Source organism: Amblyraja radiata, chromosome 28 (genome assembly GCF_010909765.2).
Source record: "Amblyraja radiata isolate CabotCenter1 chromosome 28, sAmbRad1.1.pri, whole genome shotgun sequence".
NCBI lineage: Eukaryota > Metazoa > Chordata > Chondrichthyes > Rajiformes > Rajidae > Amblyraja > Amblyraja radiata.
This window is the reverse complement of record NC_045983.1, coordinates 4175061-4194523: the sequence shown is the minus strand read 5'-3', so window position 1 is coordinate 4194523 and position 19463 is coordinate 4175061. Positions and strand designations below refer to the sequence as shown.

The following is a 19463-nucleotide window of genomic DNA, read 5'->3' as shown; positions in this document are numbered from 1 at the left end:
GCTAAATACTGGTACATAATTAGTGTTTTTAGATTTTCAAGAGTGTTTTATTGTCACGTGTCCCAGGCCCTTCGGCCCATCGAGTCCACGCCAACCAACAATTCCCGTACACTAGCACTATCCTACACACATGGGGCAATATGCAAAGCCAATTAACCTACAAACCCGAACATCGTTGGAATATGGGAGGAAACCGGAGAATCCTCAAACGGTCACAGGGAGAACGTGCAAACTCCGTGCCGACAGCACCCGCAGACAGATTTAACCCTGGGCTCTGGCGCTGTAAAGCAGCAACTCAACCACTGCCTCAACCTTTGATTAATGTTTCCCAGAGGATAATTACTTAATTTCAAGAATCTGAAGTTGTTTATTGGCAAATACTCCTTTCAGGACAGAGTGAATAAATAAATGCTTTTTTAATCAAGGTCAAATGTTCTTGCATCTTAGGCATGGAAATATTCTTATAATCATTGTTACGGCACTTTTAAATAACCTGAGGGTGTGAATCAATAGATTCCCCCGAGTTCAACCAGGAGCATCTAAAGTCATTGTCATTCTGATTCCTGCATCCCTTCCATTTGGGAAGTGTGCTGTACAAACTCTGCCTTCAACAATTGACATGTTCTCCAAGGGAGAACAACAATTACTCCCAAACTTATAGGCCTGTCCCACTTAAGCGACTCTTTAGGCGACTGCAAGAGACTATGCAGTCGCCACATGTTCGCGGGAGGTTGCCGGGGAGTCGTCTTCATGGTCGTGAAGAGTTCCCGCATTCTGGGAATTAGTCGCGGCCTCATTATGGTGGCCGTGAATTTTTCAACGAAAAATTAGCGGCGACTAGAATGAAGCCGTCATGGAGAGTAGCGAGAATTCTCGTGCCGTAGATGGGTCGCTAGGAGGTCCTAGTGGGTTGCCAGGAGGCCGAAGGTTCTCGGAGATTCTCGTAGGTTGTAGCCGGTGCTGACCGGTGAATTTCATTGGCTCATTGGGAAAAAAAGTAGTAAGCAGTAGTTTTCAGAACCAAGGATAATCAACCGGTAATGTTAATGTCCGCCGAGCTTCACAGCCGTCTATCTCCGGCTTCTTAAAGGTAGTCTCCACACCTTCTCCGCCCTCTTTTAAAGGACTCACCGTACACTGTGTTTTGGCCGTCTTTTTACAGCACCAACCTTCTTGTTCATCGCGGTGTGTGTCTGTATCACCTTGGATTTGGACCGTGTGAATTTCTTACACCGTGCTCCCCCCACTTGCCCTGTCCCTGCCTGCATAACGGGAGAGGTGTGTGTCTCTGTGTGCGTGTGTTTGTTTCTGTCTGTCTGTCTGTCTGTCTGTGCGTGCGCGCCCTAAGTGGGACAGGCCCACGAGGCTCAGGGCTGTCAGAGGAGAAAGGGTGGTGAAGGCAGCTTTTGGCACGCTGGCCATTATCAGTCCGGAAATAGAGCATAGACGTTGGCCGATCGTTTCACTGAATATCTTCCTTAAGTCCGCCTGGGGCAACCTGATCTCCCGGTTGCCAAACACTTGAATTCCCTCTCCCATTCCCACACTGACCTTTCTGTCCTAGACCTCCTCCATTGTCAGTGACACTAAATGCAAATTGGAGGAACAGCATCTCATATTTTGCTTGGGCAGCTTACAACCCAATGGTATGAATATTGATTTCTCTAACTTCAAGTAACCCCTGCATTCCCTCTCTCTCTCTCTCTCTCTCCATCCCTCCCCCACACAAGTAGCACCAGCTTCTCGTTCTCACCTAGCAAACAGCTAACAATGGCCCGTTTTGTTTATCATCGTTACTTTTTTTGCATATCTTTCTGTATCTCTCTATATCACTGTCTATATGTCTCGTTTCCCTTTCAACTGACTCCAGTCTGAGAAAATCTTGACCCAAAACATCACCCATTCCTTCTCGCCAGAGATGCTGCGTGGCCCGCTGAGTTACTCCCGCATTTTGGATCTATAGAAGTTGGGACATTATGTTATGGTTGTACAAGAAATTGGAGAGGCGGCACTTGGAGTATGGTGTTCAAAAGGGAACTGCAGATGCTGGAATATCGAAGGTACACAAAATTGCTGGGGAAACTCAGCGGGTGCAGCAGCATCTATGGAGCGAAGGAAATAGGCGACGTTTCGGGCCGAAACCCTTCTTCAGACTGATGGGGGGTGGGGGGGGGAAGAAGAAGGAAAAGGGGAGGAGGAGGAGGAGCCCGAGGGCGGGCGGATGGGAGGGTGGGAGGAGACAGCTAGAGGGTTAAGGAAGGGGAGGAGACAGCAAGGGCTAGCAAAATTGGGAGAATTCAATGTTAATGCAATAAGGACGCAAGGCCCCAGACGGAATATGAGGTGCTGTTCCTCCAATTTCCGCTGTTGCTCACTCTGGCAATGGAGGAGACCCAGGACAGAGAGGTCGGATTGGGAATGGGAGGGGGAGTTGAAGTGCTGAGCCACCGGGCGGACTGAGCGGAGGTGTTCGGCGAAACGATCGCCCAACCTACGCTTGGTCTCCCCGATGTAAATCAGCTGACATCTAGAGCAGCGGATGCAGTAGATGAGGTTGGAGGAGATACAGGTGAACCTTTGTCGCACCTGGAACGACTGCTTGGGACCTTGAATGGAGTTGAGGGGGGAGGTGAAGGGACAGGTGTTGCATTTCTTGCGGTTGCAACGTGAAAGTGCCCGGGGAGGGGGTGGTGCGGGAGGGAAGGGAAGAATTGACGAGGGAGTTGCGGAGGGAGCGGTCTTTGCGGTCTTTGTCTGCCTTCCGCAAAGACCGCTCCCTCCGCAACTCCCTCGTCAATTCTTCCCTTCCCTCCCGCACCACCCCCACCCCGGGCACTTTCCGTTGCAACCGCAAGAAATGCAACACCTGTCCCTTCACCTCCCCCCTCGACTCCATTCAAGGTCCCAAGCAGTCGTTCCAGGTGCGACAAAGGTTCACCTGTATCTCCTCCAACCTCATCTACTGCATCCGCTGCTCTAGATGTCAGCTGATTTACATCGGGGAGACCAAGCGTAGGTTGGGCGATCGTTTCGCCGAACACCTCAGCTCAGTCCGCAATAACCTACCTGAACTCCCGGTGGCTCAGCACTTCAACTCCCCCTCCCATTCCCAATCCGACCTCTCTGTCCTGGGTCTCCTCCATTGCCAGAGTGAGCAACAGCGGAAATTGGAGGAACAGCACCTCATATTCCGTCTGGGGACCTTGCGTCCTTATGGCATTAACATTGAATTCTCCCAATTTTGCTAGCCCTTGCTGTCTCCTCCCCTTCCTTAACCCTCTAGCTGTCTCCTCCCACCCTCCCATCCGCCCGCCCTCGGGCTCCTCCTCCTCCTCCCCTTTTCCTTCTTCTTCCCCCCCCCCACCCCCCATCAGTCTGAAGAAGGGTTTCGGCCCGAAACGTCACCTATTTCCTTCGCTCCATAGATGCTGCTGCACCCGCTGAGTTTCCCCAGCAATTTTGTGTAACTTGGAGTATGGTGTTCAGTTGTGCTCACCCTGCTGTAGGAAAGATGCCATTAAGCTGGAAAGGGTGCAGAGATGATTTGCAAGGATGCCAAGACTCGGGGACCTGAGTTGCAAGGATGTTTAGGTTTATTATCATCGTATGTACTGAGGTACAGTGAAAGGCTTTGATTTGCATGCCAACCAATCAGATCAGATAATAGTATATAGAAATGCAATGAAATCAAATTCAAATACAATATCTGGAGCAAAGTGGATGTTACAGAATATATTGCCAGGACTCGAGGGCCTGAGTTATAGCAAAATATTGTGCAGGCTAGGACTGCATTCCTTCAAATGCAGGAACCTGGAATGATCTTATAGAGGTGTGTAAAATCATGAGGGGAATAGATATGGTGAGTGCAGAGAGTATTTTTCCCCCCCCAGAGTGGGGGAATCAAAAATCAAAGGCCATAGGTTTAGGATGATAGGAGGAAGATTTAATGGGAACCCAAGGGGCAACTTTTTCTACACAGAGAGTGATTGGTAAATGGGACAAGCTGTAATTGCGGATGATCTTAGAGGTACACAAGATCATGAGAGGAATAGATAGGGTGAATGCACAGTCTTTTACCCAGAGTAGGGGAATAGAGAACCAGAGGACATAGGTTTAAGGTGAGGGGGATTTAATAGGAATCTGAGGGGTAATGCTTTCCCCAAATATGGTGGGTATATGAAACTATCTGCCTGGGGATGTAGTTGAGGGAGGTACTATCAGCGTACTCATAATTTTGTCTAGATCAAAGGAGGTGCCGGAAAATTGGTGGACCTGTAACCTGCATTTGTGTTTAAGAAGGAACTGCAGATGCTGGAAAATCGAAGGTAGACAAAATTGCTGGAGAAACTCAGCAGGTGCAGCAGCATCTATGGAGCGAAGGAAATAGGCAATGTTTCGGGCCAAAACCCTTCTTCAGACTGAAGTAGGGTGGTGGTGGGGGGGCGGGGAGAAGAAAGGAGAAAGGAAGAGGATGAGCCCGAGGGCTGAGGGAGAGCTGAGAAGAGGAGGAGACAGCAAGGGCTACCGGAAATTGGAGAAGTCAATGTTTATGCCGCTAGGGTGCAAACTGCTCAAGCGGAATACGAGGTGCTGCTCCTTCAATTTCCGGTGGTCCTCACTCTGTCCATGGAGGAGGCCCAGTCCAGAAAGGTCAGATTCGGAATGCAAGGGGGAGTTGAAGTGCTGAGCCACAGGGAGATCAGGTTGGTTAATGCGGACCAAGCAAAGGTGTTGGGCGAAGCGATCGCCAAGCCTATGCTTGGTCTCACCGATGTAGAACAGCTGACATCAAGAGCAGCAGATGCAATAGATGAGGTTGGAGGAGATGCAGGTGAACCTCTGTCGCACCTGGAACGACTGCTTGGGTACTTGAATGGAGTCGAGGGGGGAGGTAAAGCGACAAATGTAGCATCTCATATTCCGCTTGGGCAGTTTGCACCCTAGCGGCATAAACATTGACTTCTCCAATTTCCGGTAGCTCTTGCTGTCTCTTCCCCTTCTCAGCTCTCCCTCAGCCCTCGGGCTCCTCCTCTTCCTTTTTGTATTGCCTTCAATGTAGAAAAGCCTGCCAAGCTCTTCATAAGAATATTAAATAATGAACTACAAAGGGAATATTGAGGAATAAAAGTTTTAAAGAGGAGCGGAAGCTCGAGGGCTTTAAATAAAAATGTGAGTGCATGGAAGTGCAGCCTCCGAGTGCATACACCTTTATCACATTAAGACCAGTTCAAAGGTAAATGCATCACATAGAATTGAAGTGGAGAGATTTTTGTCATATATGCATATTGATTCTACACCATAGAAACACATTGGAAGTAACGAGTATTAACAGTTGAAGTCACTCACCTTATTTTTAGTCTTATTTTGGTTACAACTTCATCAATGTTGGCCAAAGACTAAGGGAGAGAGGAAGGATAATGAGAATGTTAATCTATGAAAGGCTACAGCGAGTAAAACAGTGACTCCTAGTGGAGTAGAACAAAGTTAACTCCTCAAGCAGGTTCAATCAATTCATTCAACCATGGTCAATCAACCTACAAAGCCGCACGTGTTTGGGATATGGGAGGAAACTGCAGCACCCAGAGGAAACCCACGGGGTCACAGGGAGAACGCGCAAACTCCACACAGACAGCGCGTGAGGTCAGGGACGAACCTGGGTTTCAGACGCTGAAAGGCAGCAGCTCCACCAGCTGTGAACCCGAGTTGCCTTTTGGGCATTTATTCAGAAAAATTATTAACTGAGCCTTTTAAAATGTATTTCAACATCTATCCAATATTCATAGCAATAGAGAGAAGATTACTGGATCATAGCGCAAGAAACGTAAACTTAATAAGCAAAAACTCAGATTCATGAAATGGTAATAACACAACAGAACGATAACCAAGTTCTTCAGATTCTCTCCCGGTTGAGTTCTAGGTTTTCCTTGCAAGTAACTGAATAGACAGTCTCCCCATTGCATAAACAACACCATGGGTATAAAGCAAGAACTCTAGTTCTTTCATTAAGGTGTATCTGGACTTTCAAAAAGCCTTTGACAAGGTCCCACACAAGATATTAGTCTGCAAAATCAGAGAACATGGTATTGGGGGTAGGGTATTGACATGGATAGAAAACTAGTTGGCAGCCAGGAAGCAAAGAATAGGAATTAACGGGTCCTTTTCAGAATGGCAGGCAGTTACTAGCGGGGTGCCTCAAGGCTCGGTGCTGGGACCCCAGTTATTTACAATATATATCAACGATTTAGACGAGGGAATTAAATGTGACATCTCCAAGTTTGCGGATGACACAAAGCTGGGTGACACTGAGCTGCGATGAGGATGTTATGAGGCTGCAGGGTGACTTGGATAGGTTGGGTGAGTGAGCAGATGCATGGCAGATGCAGTATAAATAATGTGGGTAAATAATAATAATAATAATAAATTTTATTTATGGGCGCCTTTCAAGAGTCTCAAGGACAAATGTGAGGTTATCCACTTTGGAGGCAAGAGCAGGAAGGCAATAATCTGAATGGTGTCAGATTAGGAAAAGGGGAGGTGCAACGGGACCTGAGTGTGCTTGTACATCAGTCACTGAAAGTAAGCCTGCAGGTACAGCAGGCAGTGTAGAAAGCTAATGGCATGTTGGCCTTCATTGCGAGAGGATTTGAGTTAAGGAGCAAGGAAGTCCTACTGCAGTTGTACAGGGCCCTGGTGAGACTGCACCTGGAGTATTGTGTGCAATTTTGGTCTCCTAATTTGAGGAAGGACAGTATTGAGGGAGTGCAGTGTAAATTCACCAGGTTAATTCCCGGGATGGCGGGACTGGCATATGATGAAAGAATGGGTCGACTGGGCTTGTATTCACTGGAATGTAGAAGGATGAGAGGCGATCTTACAGAAACATATAAAATTCTTAAAGGATTGGACAGGCTAGATGCAGGAAAAATGTTCCCGATGTTGGGGGAGTCCAGAACCAGGGGTCACAGTTTAAGAATTAGGGGTAGGCCATTTAGGACCAAGATGAGAAAAAACTCTTCACCCAGAGAGTTGTGAATCTGTGGAATTCTCTGCCACAGAAGGCAGCGGAGGCCAATTCACTGGATGTTTTCAAGAGAGAGTTAGCTCTTACCACTAAAGGAATCAAGGGATATGGAGAAAAAGCAGAAACGGGGTACTGATTTTGGATGATCAGCCATGATCATATTGAATGGTGGTGCTGGCTCGAAGGGCCGATGGCCTACTCCTGCACCTATGTTTCTATGTTCGGCATTTTCTATACACCAGTGCAGCTCTATATCAGTCACTAGACCTGTGCTCTTTTGTTGCCTACTGACAAAAGATTCTTCTCGCAGTTTCGACAAATCTTATTTAGTTTAGTTTATTGTCACGTGTTCAGAGTTACAGTGAAAAGCTTTTGTTGCGTGCTAACCAGTCAGCAGAAAGACAATATATGATTAAAATCGAAGCATCCGTAGTGTGCAGATACATGATTAAGGGAATAACTTTTAATGCTAGATAAAGTCCAGTACAGTCCGACACCCTCCCTTGCTGCACCCCCTTTGTGATCCTCCTGCTCTGCGGCTCCATGGCCACATTTTAACCCAGACTCACATTCATTTGTTCATTGTGCCTTTTCATATCTCTAGTTTCACTCTCCAATTACTCCCAATCTGAAGAAGCGGCACGTCCAGAAACGTCATCTATTCCTTTTCTCCAGAGATGCTGCCTGACCCGCTGAGTTACTCCAGCATTTTATGTCTCTTTTCGGTGTAAACCAGCATCTGCAGTTCTTTCCTACACATCTTTATATACTTCACCAGATACAACAACTTTTGAGTGAGAAGGGTTGTTCCCACATTCCTATTCTTGCAAGAAAGATTGGTTTTAATTTATTTCCTTATAATTTCTTAGTGCCATTTCAGGGATTAAAGATACAATAGAAGTGATGGTAAATTTCACAATGGCATTTTTCCTTGTTCGAGATGTCAGCAATTCAACATTTCATAAACTTCACATTTGAAGCTTAGTCTACAAAGTCTATGTAATTCAATTTATTGCATCGCTCAGAAATGTTCAGAAACAATTGATATAAACTGGGTGAAGAGTGAACGAGGTTTAGGTTTATTATTGTACTGAGGTACAGTGGAAAGCTTTGTTTTGCATGCCATCCAATCACATCAGATAATATTTTCCATAAATACAATTAAGTCAAACTCAAGCTCAATAGGTAGAGCAAAACGGGAGTTACAGAGTGCAGAATTTAATTCTCAGCATTGTAGGGTATCAGTTCCAGAGACAAAGTCCAATGTCAGCAATGGGGTGAATTGGACAGTACATTAACTTATGGAAAGAGGCCTGATAACAGGGTGGCACAATAGCGCAGTGGTAGTGGTGCTGCCTTACAAAGCCAGAGACCCGGGTTCGATCCTGACTACAGGGGCTATCTGTACGGAGATTGTCCGTTCTCCCTGTGACCATATGGGTTTTCTCCGGGCGCTCCGGTTTCCTCCCATGCTCCAAAGAAGTACACGTTTGTGGGTTAATCGGCTTCGATAAAATTGTAAATAGTCCTGAGTGTGTGGGATAATGCTAGTGTATGAGTCAGTGCGGAGTCGGTGGGCCGAAGGCCCTGTTTCCATACTATCTCTAAAGTCTGAAGTCTAAACAGAGGGGAAGAATGTCTAATGAATCTAAATTTTTAATACATGTCACAGATATCAATTCAGGACTCTGAACGCTTTCGAGTGTAGACCTCCTAGTAATCTAACACTTTGTTCTGTGTTTTTGCAAAAGGTTAAAAGATTGACATGAGAATGAAACACACTCCACATAACATCAATGGCAGGAAGTGGCAAACCAGGGGTTTTAGGACACCGGAATAAATTCAACAGCATTTGGAAGAACAAATGTAGAAAATAAACATATGTTGTAAAGGTACCACCACGTTTGAGCTGTTGTACCTGTTCAGTTGGGAAGAGTGCATTGATGTATTCCACTGCATTGAAGTCAGCCCTGTCCAAGGGATCTTGGCTGGGGAACACCTGTGTGATTGAAAGAAAATATTCAGTCAGGCACTTCATCTGCATTAACAACCCCTTCAGAGCCTGCAAAACAGAGGAACAGTCGGCACTAAACGTTAATTATGTTATTCCCTTTATCTGTACACTATGGATGGCTCGATTTTAATCATATACTGTCTTTATCACCATGCTATAGGAAGGATGTCAGGAAGCTGGAAAGAGAACAGGGAATTTGTTTAAGAAGGAACTGCAGATGCTGGAAAATCGAAGGTAGACAAAAGTGCTGGAGAAACTCAGCGGGTGCAGCAGCATCTATGGAGCAAAGGAAATGGGCAATGTTTTGGGCCGAAACCCTTCTTGAGACAGAGAACAGAGAAGATGTACAAAGATATTGCTTGGACTTGAGAGCCTGAGCTAAAGGGCTAAAGTTTAGCAGGCTACAACTTTATTCCTTGGAGTGCAGGAGGCTGAGGGATGATTTTATAGATGTGCATAAAATCACGAGGGGAAATAAATGGGGTGAAGGCGTTCTTCACTTACCAAGGCAAGAGGAATCAATAACTAGATAGCATAGGTTTGTGAGAGAGTAAAGATTCAGTGGGAACCTGAGGGGGTGAGGGGAGGGGCAACATCTTCACTTAAAGGATGAATTCAAGAATTTGTCAGGGACGGCACAGTGCCGCAGTGGTAGAGTTGCTGCCTCACAGCACCAGACACTCGAGTTCGATCCTGACTACGGGTGCTGTCTATACGGAGTTTGTACGTTCTCCCCGTGACCGCATGGGTTTTCTCTGGGTGCTCTGATTTTCTCCCACCCACCAAAGACGTAAATGTTAATGGTAAAAATTGGAAATTGTCCCTAGCGTGTAGGATAGTGCTAGTGTACGGGTGGATTGCTGGTCAGCGGAGTGGGCCGAAGGGCTTGTTTCCGCTCTGCATCTTAAACTAAATTCAAATCTCTTCCCGCACTCAGTTAGTCCTTGGTGATGTTGACATACGGAACTGCAGATGTTGGTTTACCGACAAATACACAAAGTGCTGGAGGAGCTCAGCAGATCAGGCAGCATCTCTGGAGAACATAGACAGACAACGTTTCTGGTCGGGACCCTTCTTCAGGCCAATTGTAGCAGGGTGGAGAAAGCTCAGAGAGGTGGTGGTGGGACAAAGGCTGGAGATGCAGGGGAGGCAGATGGTTGGACAAAGGCTGGAGATGAAAAGACAAAAAATGTGAGATAAGGATAGAGAGGTGTGAAATGTGAAGCCAGAGGATGGAATGGAGGGGGGGGGGGGGGGTGGTAGCTGAGAGGGAAAAGAAAGTAATGGGTGTGCACAGGGAAGGAAAAGGAGGAAAAACACAAGGGGGGAGGAGTTTGTGTACCTAAAATTGTAGAATTCAATATTCATACCATTGGGTTGTGCGCTACCCAACAGAATTTAATTCCCTCCCACCCATATTCCTTCCTCTGCCTTCTCATTTCACATATCTTCTTATCTCATACTTTTTTCTTTTCGTCACTGGCCTTTTTCCACCCATCTACCTGTCCAAAAAAAAGCTCCTCACATGTTGCCACCTATCACTTGCCAGGCTTTGCCTTGCCCCCACCTCTCTTCCAGCTCTTTGCCCCCTATTATAATCACTCTGAAGAGGGATCCCAACCCAAAACGCCACCCATCCATGTTCTTCAGAGGTGTTGCCTGTCCTACTGATTTATTCCAGCACTTTTTTCACTCCTTGTATATATTTTGTCACTTAGGCTTTTTTTTTTAGTTTCGTTGCAGCTGCAGCCTGTAAACCGACACTTCAGCCCACAGCAACCATCAACTTCATCATCCACTACCTGCACACGTGGAGCAATTTACAGAGGGCCAATTAACCTACAAGCCCGCACGTCTTAGGAATGTGGGAGGAAACCGGAGCACCCGGAGGAAACCCACGCGGTCAGAGAGAGAACGTGCAAACTCCACACGGACAGCGACCGAGGTCAGGATCAAACTCGCGTCTCCGGTGCTGTGAATCTTCACAAGGTTGGATGCAGTATATTTTACAACTGATACAGAGAAAAGATCTGACTGCATCCACTAAAGATTAGAACACCCCAATTATGTGGCACCTCTCTAAATCAGTGAAGATAGGTAAGGAATATCCATATGGCTTCTACCGAGAGGGGCAAGGTAGGAACGAGAGGTAAATAGATATCATAACTCTCACTGAAGGAGAATGCATACTCCACATTCCATGACTGGGCCAGGCTATTCCACTTAAGTTGCACCCAACTATTGAAGGCTCACCTACTCAAATCACACTCACTGCTCAAAACTGATATCTTTCTTTTTATTTCGAACGATTAAAAAAAAGAAGAAAAGAAAAGATGAAAATGAATAAATAAAAGGAAAATTATATATATACATACATATATACATACACACATACATACATATACATGTACATATATACATACATATACACATATACACACATATACATAACATATATGTACATACATAAATTAAAAAATCAAAAGCCAATTTCAACTGAATGTTGTGTGGCATCCAAATGAGTGTGGCACGGTTTCCCACGACAATACATATCTGGAAAATAGACACAAAGTGCTGGAGTAACTCAGCAGGTTAGGCAACATCACTGTGTAGAACATGGTGATGTTTCGAGTCGGGATCATTCTGAATACCATCATCAAAAGTTCCAAGGGAGCAGAATCCAATCGGCATAGTATAAAACGGAGTAGTAAGTATGCTGGCAAGGTTCCATTAAATTCCTTGGTGTAATGTACAAAAATGTGGGCATTTAGGGCAGCACAGTGGCACAACGGTAGAGTTGCTGCCTCACAGCGCCAGAGACCAGGTTCAAACCGGACTACAGATGCCGTCTGTATGGAGTTTGTACGTTCTCCCCGGGGAGGACCATATTCTTCTGAGGACCAGATTCCTGGCATTCGGGTCTGGTGACGCAGAGGTTTATAAGAAGTCCAGATACAACCTTGACAAGGCCATCAAAAAGGGACTTCCACTCAAAGCCGGAGGATGGGGCAGATGTTCCTCGGAAAGCGCCTGGACCTGACGGTATACCCGGTGGAGTTCTCAAAACCTGTGCAGACCAACTGGCTGGGTTTTTGCAGACATTTTCAACCTCTCATTACTGAGGTCCGAGGTTCCCACCTGCTTTAAGAGGGCATCAATAATACCGGTGCCGAAGAAGAGTAAGGTGATGTGCCTCAATGACTATCGACCAGTGGCACTAACGTCTGTGGTGATGAAGTGCTTTGAGAGGTAGGCTATGGTGGATATCAACTCCTACCTCAGCAAGAACCTCGACCCACTACAGTTTGCCTACTGTCACAACAGGTCAACGGAGGATGCGATCTCACTGGCTCTCCACCCCACACTGGACCACTTGGACAATTAAAACACTTTTGTCAGGCTGTTGTTTGTAGACTACAGCTCGGCATTCAATACCATCATCCCCTCCAAGCTGGTTACCAAGCTCACGGAACTGGGTCTCTGCGCATCCCTCTGCAACTGGATCCTCGACTTCCTCAACCACAGACCACAGTCTGTTCGAATTGACAGAAATACTTCCTCATTAACAATCAGTACGGGAGCACCTCAAGGCTGCGTGCTCTGCCCCCTGCTCTATTTACTCTATACTCATGACTGTGTAGCCGGACATAGTGCGAACTCCATCTTCAAGTTCGCCGGCGACACCACCGTTGTTGGACGAATTACAGATGGCGATGAGTCAGTGAACAGAAGTTAGATCGACCGATTGACCAAATGGTGCCAGCACAACAACATGGCAATTAACTGATTGTGGACTTTGGAAGAGAACGTATGAGGACCCACAATCCTGTTTATGTCAACGATGGTGGAGAGAGTCAAAAACTTCAAATTCCTGGGAGTGCATACTTCCGAAGATCTTTCCTGGACCCAGCACACTGATGTAATTATAAATAAAGCAAATTAATGGCTCTACTTCCTGAGAAGATTATGGAGAGTCAGTATGTCAAAGAGGATTCTCTTGAACTTCCACAGGTGCAGAGTAGAGAGGCATTGTGGCCTGGTTCAGCAACTTGAACGTCCAGGATCGGAAGAGACTGCAAAACGTTGTGACCACTGGCCAGTCCATCATCGGCTCTGACCTCCCCACTGAAAATTTGATTCATTATTTCTTGAGTTTTTTATTAAAATTGTTCACAAATCTGAGATATTTTTTAAAGTTAACGAGCTGATGACGTCACAATGGCTCTGCTCCTTGCGGCCAGCTGTGCAGAGTTTTAAAAGCGCAACCTGTTGGCCACTGTTTTTGCACGCGCTGTGAGTTACATTAACCCCCCCCCCCCCCCAAAACTCGCAGTGGACTCACACTCCAGCCACCCTCCCCCCCGGGCTCTGGATTGAAGCCGCTGACAAGTTACGTTAACTCCCCCCTCCCCGACTCGCAGTCATTTTGTCGCCTCCCAATCGCAGTCGACTCGCACTCGGCCGGCCGGCCACCCCTCCTCGCTTCGCCCGCAGCCCCGCCGCCCCCCCCCCCCCCCCCCCCGGGCTCTGGATTGAAGCTGCTGAACACGCAGTAATTTGGTTGGGTTTCCGAGGCCTCCTCTCCCCCTCCCCCCTCTCTCTCCCCCCCCCCCACTCCCCCTCCCTCCCCCCCTCTCCTCCCCATCCCCCCCTTTCTCTGCCCCTCTCTCTCTCTCTATCCACCCCCCTCTCTAGACGCGCCTGCAAGGTGGGGGCTATGCGTCAGTGGATAGGGCGGGGATGGGGTAAAAGGACCCAATGAATAATATTAATATAATATCAAGGGGGGGTGGTTAGTGTGTGTGTGTGTGTGTGACGCCCCCGGCCGCCCCGCCCCGAGAGGATGGGACCCAACGGGTCCCCCTTGGTCTAGTATACCTGTGTCTGTGTGTCTGTGTCTCTGTGTGTCCGTGCACTTGTGGGTATGTGTCACACTGAACTTTTTTTTTCTCTCTCGTTTATCATGTTGCTTACAGAGTACTATGTTTACATATTCTGTTGTGCTGCTGCAAGTGAGAATTTCATTGTTCTATCTGGGACATACGACAATAAAACTTTCCTGACCGTGTGGGGTTTCTCCGGGTGCTCCTGCTTCGTCACACATTCCAAAGACGTGCAGGTTTGTAGGTTAATTGGCTTCTGCAAATTTCCAAATTGTCTCTAGTGTACGGGATAGTGCTAGTGTACGAGGTGATCTATGATCGGAGCGGACTCGGTGGGCTGAAGTGCCTGTTTCCATGCTGTATCACTAAAGTCTAAAGTCGTCGGCTTCCGAGAAAAAAAATGAGCAGTATTGGAACATGTGCATGGCAAAGTCCCAAGCTCAGATGTAAACTCTCCATGGACAAGCATCTTGCTCATAAATGCAATCCAGTTTGAGATACTACAATTAAGCTGACATTTTGGAACTGTAACTTAATGAATATAGAACTGTACGACACAGCCCTTCAGCCCACAATGTCCATACTGCACATGGTCTATAGACACACTGAACACTTATCTTCCGTTTTGTATTATGTTTACATATTCTGTTGTGCTGGAGCAAGTAAGAATTTCATTGTCCTATCTGGGACACATGACAATAAAACTCTCTTGACTTGACTCTTGACGCCAAGTTAAACTAATCTTCTCTGCCTGCACGTGATCCATATCTTTCCATTCCTTGCATAACCATGTGCCTATTTAAAAGCCTCTTAAATGCCACTCTCATATATCTGTCTTCACCACCGGCACTGGCGGTGCCTTCACTGGCAGCACGTTCCAGGCACTCTACACTCTCAGTGTAAAAAACCTGTCCTGCACAAGTCCTTCAAACTTTGGCCCACTCACCTTAAAGTTATGCCCTCCAGTCCTTGATACTTACACCCTGAGAAAAAGGTTATATCTACCTTAACTAAGCCTCTTATAACATTATATTCCCTATATCAGGTCTCCCCTCTGATGTTCCAGAGAAAACATTCAGTGTCTGTCCAGCTTCTCCCTGTAGCCAATTCCCTCTAATCCGGGCATCATTCTGCCTGGATTATTCTGGTAAACCTCTTCTGCATCCACCTCAAAGCCTCCACATCCTTCTTGTAATGGAGGGATCAGAACTCCTACAACACTTCAAATGCAGCCTAACCAAAGTCCTACAAAGCTGCAACATAACACCCACTCTTATACTAATTGCCCCGACTGATGAAGGCAAGCATCTACAGCGCAGCAACCGGCCCTTCAGCCCACAATGTGTGCCAAGGTGCATGATGGCAAGACCAACTCTTATCTGCCTGAACATGATCCATATCCTTCCATTCCCTGCAAATCCATGTGCCTATCCAAAAGTCTCTTAAACACCACTATCGTATCTACCTCCACCACCACCCCCAGCATGACGTTCCAAGCACCCAAGTGTGTAAATAACTTTCCCCGCACATCTCCTGTAAACTATGCCCCTCTCACTTTAACACTATGCCCTCTAGTATTTGATATTTCCACCCTGGGAGAAATATTATAACAGTCTACCCTACCTATGCCTAAAATGACACAGTGCTGGAGTGGATTAGCAGGTCAGGCAGCATCTCTGGACAGACATGGATAGGTGACGTTTCAAGTCGAGACACTTCTTCAGCACTGTGTCCTTTTGTGTATGAACCTGCATCTTCTTTGTTTCTACTATCTATGCCGAGGAACTACAACGTCTAAAAGACATTTGGGCAAGTGCATGGATAGGAAAGTTTTCGAGATATGAGCAAAACACAAACAAGTTGGACTAGTGTAGATGGAGTACCTTGGTTGGCATAAATAATTTGGGGCAGAAGCATGTTTCCCTGATTACTACTCTATATCTCTCATATTCTTCATATACTTCTATCAGGTCTTCCCTCAACCTCCAGCCTCCCAGAGAAATCAATCCAAATCTGTCCAACTTCCCGGGGGCGGCACGGTGCCACAGCGGTAGAGTTGCTGCTTCACAGCACTTGCAGCACTGGAAACCCGGGTTCAATCCAGACTATGGGTGCTGTCTGCATGGAGATTGTACGTTCACCCCGTGATTGCGAAGGGTTTTCTCCGAGATCTTTGGTTTCCTCCCACTCTCCAGAGACATAAAGGCTTGTAGGTTCATTGGTTTGGTACGTGTAAATTGGCCCTCATGTGTGTAGGATAGTGTTAATGTGCAGAGATCGCTGGTCGGTGCGGACTCGGAGGGCCGAAGGGCCTGTTTCCGCGCTGTATCTCTAAAACTAAAACTCCCCTTACAGTAATACACATTAATCCAGCATCATTTTGGTAAACCTCCTCTGCACCCTTTCCAAAGCATCCACACATCCTTCCTGGATTGGGATGACCAGAACTGCACGGAATGGTCCAAACGCGGCACATAAAGCCGCATTATGACTTCCTGACTCTTATACTCAATGCACTGACCAATGAAGACAAGCATACCACGTCTTCTTTACCACTCTATCTACTTGTGTTGTTAATATTGGGAGTTATGGATTTGGAACCCAAGATTAATCCCTCTGTATATCAATGTTATTGTGTCTCTTACCATTAATTGTATACCTTCCCCATACAAAATAAAACACCTCACTCTTCCTTGGATTTCTCCGCCTATTTCTGCAGCCGATTGATATCCTGCTGAATGCTTTGACAGACCTCCACAGCTCCCCTGTTTTTGGTGTCACCTGCAAACTTACAAACCAACCCATACATATTTGTGTGTGATATATAAATATATATCTGTGTTCTATGAGTAAGCCATTCTTTGTAAGAAGCCACAAAAAGTACTGGAGCAACTCAGCAGGTAAGGAACATCTCTGGTGGCATTTCGCGTCAGGACCCTTCTTCAGACTGGTTGCAGTTGGGGGAGAAAGTTGGAAGAGAGGTGGGGGCTGGAAATATTCCCTCTCTCTTTAGGTCAACTGCACGCTTAAAGAAAACTGCAATAATAATAGATGGGGGCAGGACAAGTGAGAGATGGGGGAAAACTAGACACCAAGTGGTGGAATAATTCAGCAGGTCAGGAAGCATTACTGGAGAAGCTGGATATATGGCATTTTGGGTTGGGAGCATTCTTCAGAGAGATTGTGATGGAGGAGAAAGCCTCAAGAGAGATAGGGACAGGAGAAGCACACTGTTTCTCCTTTGAGGGATTTGTTTTTGCTCACTCCGTCTCTCTCTCTGTGTAGGCTGACTGCATTATTTCTCTCTCCTTTTAAGTTAACTGCATAGTCTCTCTCTGTTTAGGTGCCTAGTGCTGGTTGCTGTTGTGTCCAGGGGTGCTGGTAGTGCGGGCCCGACCCTGGCCCGGCCGGGGTTGCCAGGGTAACCGCGGCTCCCCGACATCTGTCACCAGGCTGCAAACAACCCCCTTCCTCCCTCCTCCCGCTGTCTCCCCGCGACCTTGCCCCCCGGACCCGGCCCCGGTCAACCTCGCACCTGCTCAATCGCCTGCTGCACCTCGGGCGCCAGGTGCAGGACGCCCTCCAGCTCATCCACAAACTCCAGCTCTTCCTCCTCCATGGTGGCGGCCATCGTCAGCCCGAGGCACCCTGGGACGGAGGAGGACTTGGCCCCTCGCCTCCTCCTCCTTCCCCCCGGCACGTGACGCGTGACGTCTCGTGAAGCCAACCAGCGGGATCACGTGACAGGGGCCCAGGCTCTATAGGATCTTTGGTCAGGCTTTCCCCAGTCCCCAACTCAGTGGGTCAGACAACTTACTTTTTCCAAAACTTTCTTTTTTTGCACCAGATTTTCAGGCTTTTGCATGTAGTTTTTTTCATTTTACCCAAAATAAACTTTGTTCAAAATAAAACATATTCCATTTAGTTTAAGAGAGACACAACATTCTGGAGTAATTCAGCTGGACAGGCAGCATCTCTGAAGAGAAGGAATGGATGATGTTTCGGTTCGAGAACCTTCTTTTAGCTTAGTTCAGAGATACAGTGCGGAAACTGGCCCTTCGGCCCACCAAGTCCGTGCTGACCAGCGATCCCCGTACACTAGCACTATCCAGCACACACTAGGGACAATTTACAATTTTTGCAGAAGCCAATTAACCAACAAACCTGCACGTCTTTGGAGTGTGGGGGGAAACTGAAGCACCCGGCGAAAACCCACGCGAGTCACGGGGAGAGAACGTACAAACTCCATGCAGATAGCACCCATACTCAGGATCGAACCCGGGTATCTGGCGCTGCGAGGCAGCAACTACACCTTTGCGCCACCCATATATATAAAACTGAACAAAAAGCAGTGCAAACACTCTTCATACATTCTCGATGTTTATACATTCAATAGTGTCATACTCAGTAGTATTCACAGCTATCTTTAAAACAAAACAAACCCTTGCAGGGCGGCACAGTTGGTGGTGCAGTTGGTAAAACTGTTGCCCCCAACACCAGAGACCTGGGTATGATCCTGACCTCGGATGCTGTCTGTGTGGAGTTTGCACGTTCTCCCTGTGACCATGTGGGTTTCCTCCGGGTACTCCTGTTTCCTCCCACATCCCCGAAGCGTGTGGGTTAGTTGGCCCTCTGTAAATTGTCTCTAGTGTGTAGGGAGTGGATGAGAAAGTGGGATGACAGAACTAGTGTGCAAGGGCGATCGATGGTCAGTGTGGGAGCCTGCCTTTCAAAACTACCGCTCATCTGTATCCCTGCCAGGCTTTACCTTGCACCTCCTCTCTTCCACCCCCATACCCCCCCCCACCCCCACCACACCCCCCGCTGCAATCAGTCTGAAGAAGAATCTTGACCCGAGACGTTGCCTATCCATATTTTCCAGAGATACTTCCTGACCTGCCGAGTTACTCCATCTCTTTACATTTTTGTCTCAAGGTTCCAGCATCTCCTTGTGTTTATTGAATTAAAATTATATCGGGATATTATTAGGACCAGCATCCAACATTCTGGAAAATCTTCTGGTCTACCATCATCAAATATCTTTTATCAAATGCCTTGTTATCCTACTTTCTCATCCACTCCCTACACACGCGGGGCAATTAACTAGCAAACCCGCACGTCTTTGTGGGCGGCACGGTGGCGCAAATGTAGAATTGCTCTCCTACAGCAACAGAGACCTGGGTTCAATACTGACCACGTGTGCTGTCGATACGATTTGCACGTTCTCCCTGTGACCTGCGTAGGTTTTCCCAAGACTCGGTGGGCCGAAGGGCCTGTTTCCACAGTATCTGTAAACTAAACTAAACCAACCTGAACATGCCAGATCACTTGGGGTTTACTGTAATAGTTATCACTCATTTTGTGTAAATTATGAATTTGTACATCTATATAGCATTAAGATATTTTAATTGAATGTCATTCTGTTATTATTTATTTTGCGAAGGCATCAAGAAAATATCTTCTGTTATTTTTGGAAATCTCACATTCAAGGCAATGCAGAAAATCGAAAATGATTTAGATAACTCTATTTCATGCGTCAATCCTT

At 46.8% G+C, this 19463-nt stretch overlaps 1 protein-coding gene across 1 annotated transcript in view; it reads right to left on the bottom strand.

The window, feature by feature from the left end:
* The window catches only part of vps53 (VPS53 subunit of GARP complex), a 359847-nt gene extending 342245 nt beyond the window's left edge, over positions 1 to 17602 (bottom strand). Inside the window, exons 1-3 of the mRNA XM_033045623.1 lie at positions 17454 to 17602; positions 8940 to 9020; positions 5347 to 5396 (exon numbers count right to left, since the gene is read on the bottom strand). Of these exons, the coding sequence (XP_032901514.1) occupies positions 5347 to 5396; positions 8940 to 9020; positions 17454 to 17549 (227 nt within the window). The 5' untranslated portion in view covers positions 17550 to 17602. The remainder of the gene's footprint in view (positions 1 to 5346; positions 5397 to 8939; positions 9021 to 17453) is intronic.
* Between the last annotated feature and the right edge of the window lie 1861 nt (positions 17603 to 19463).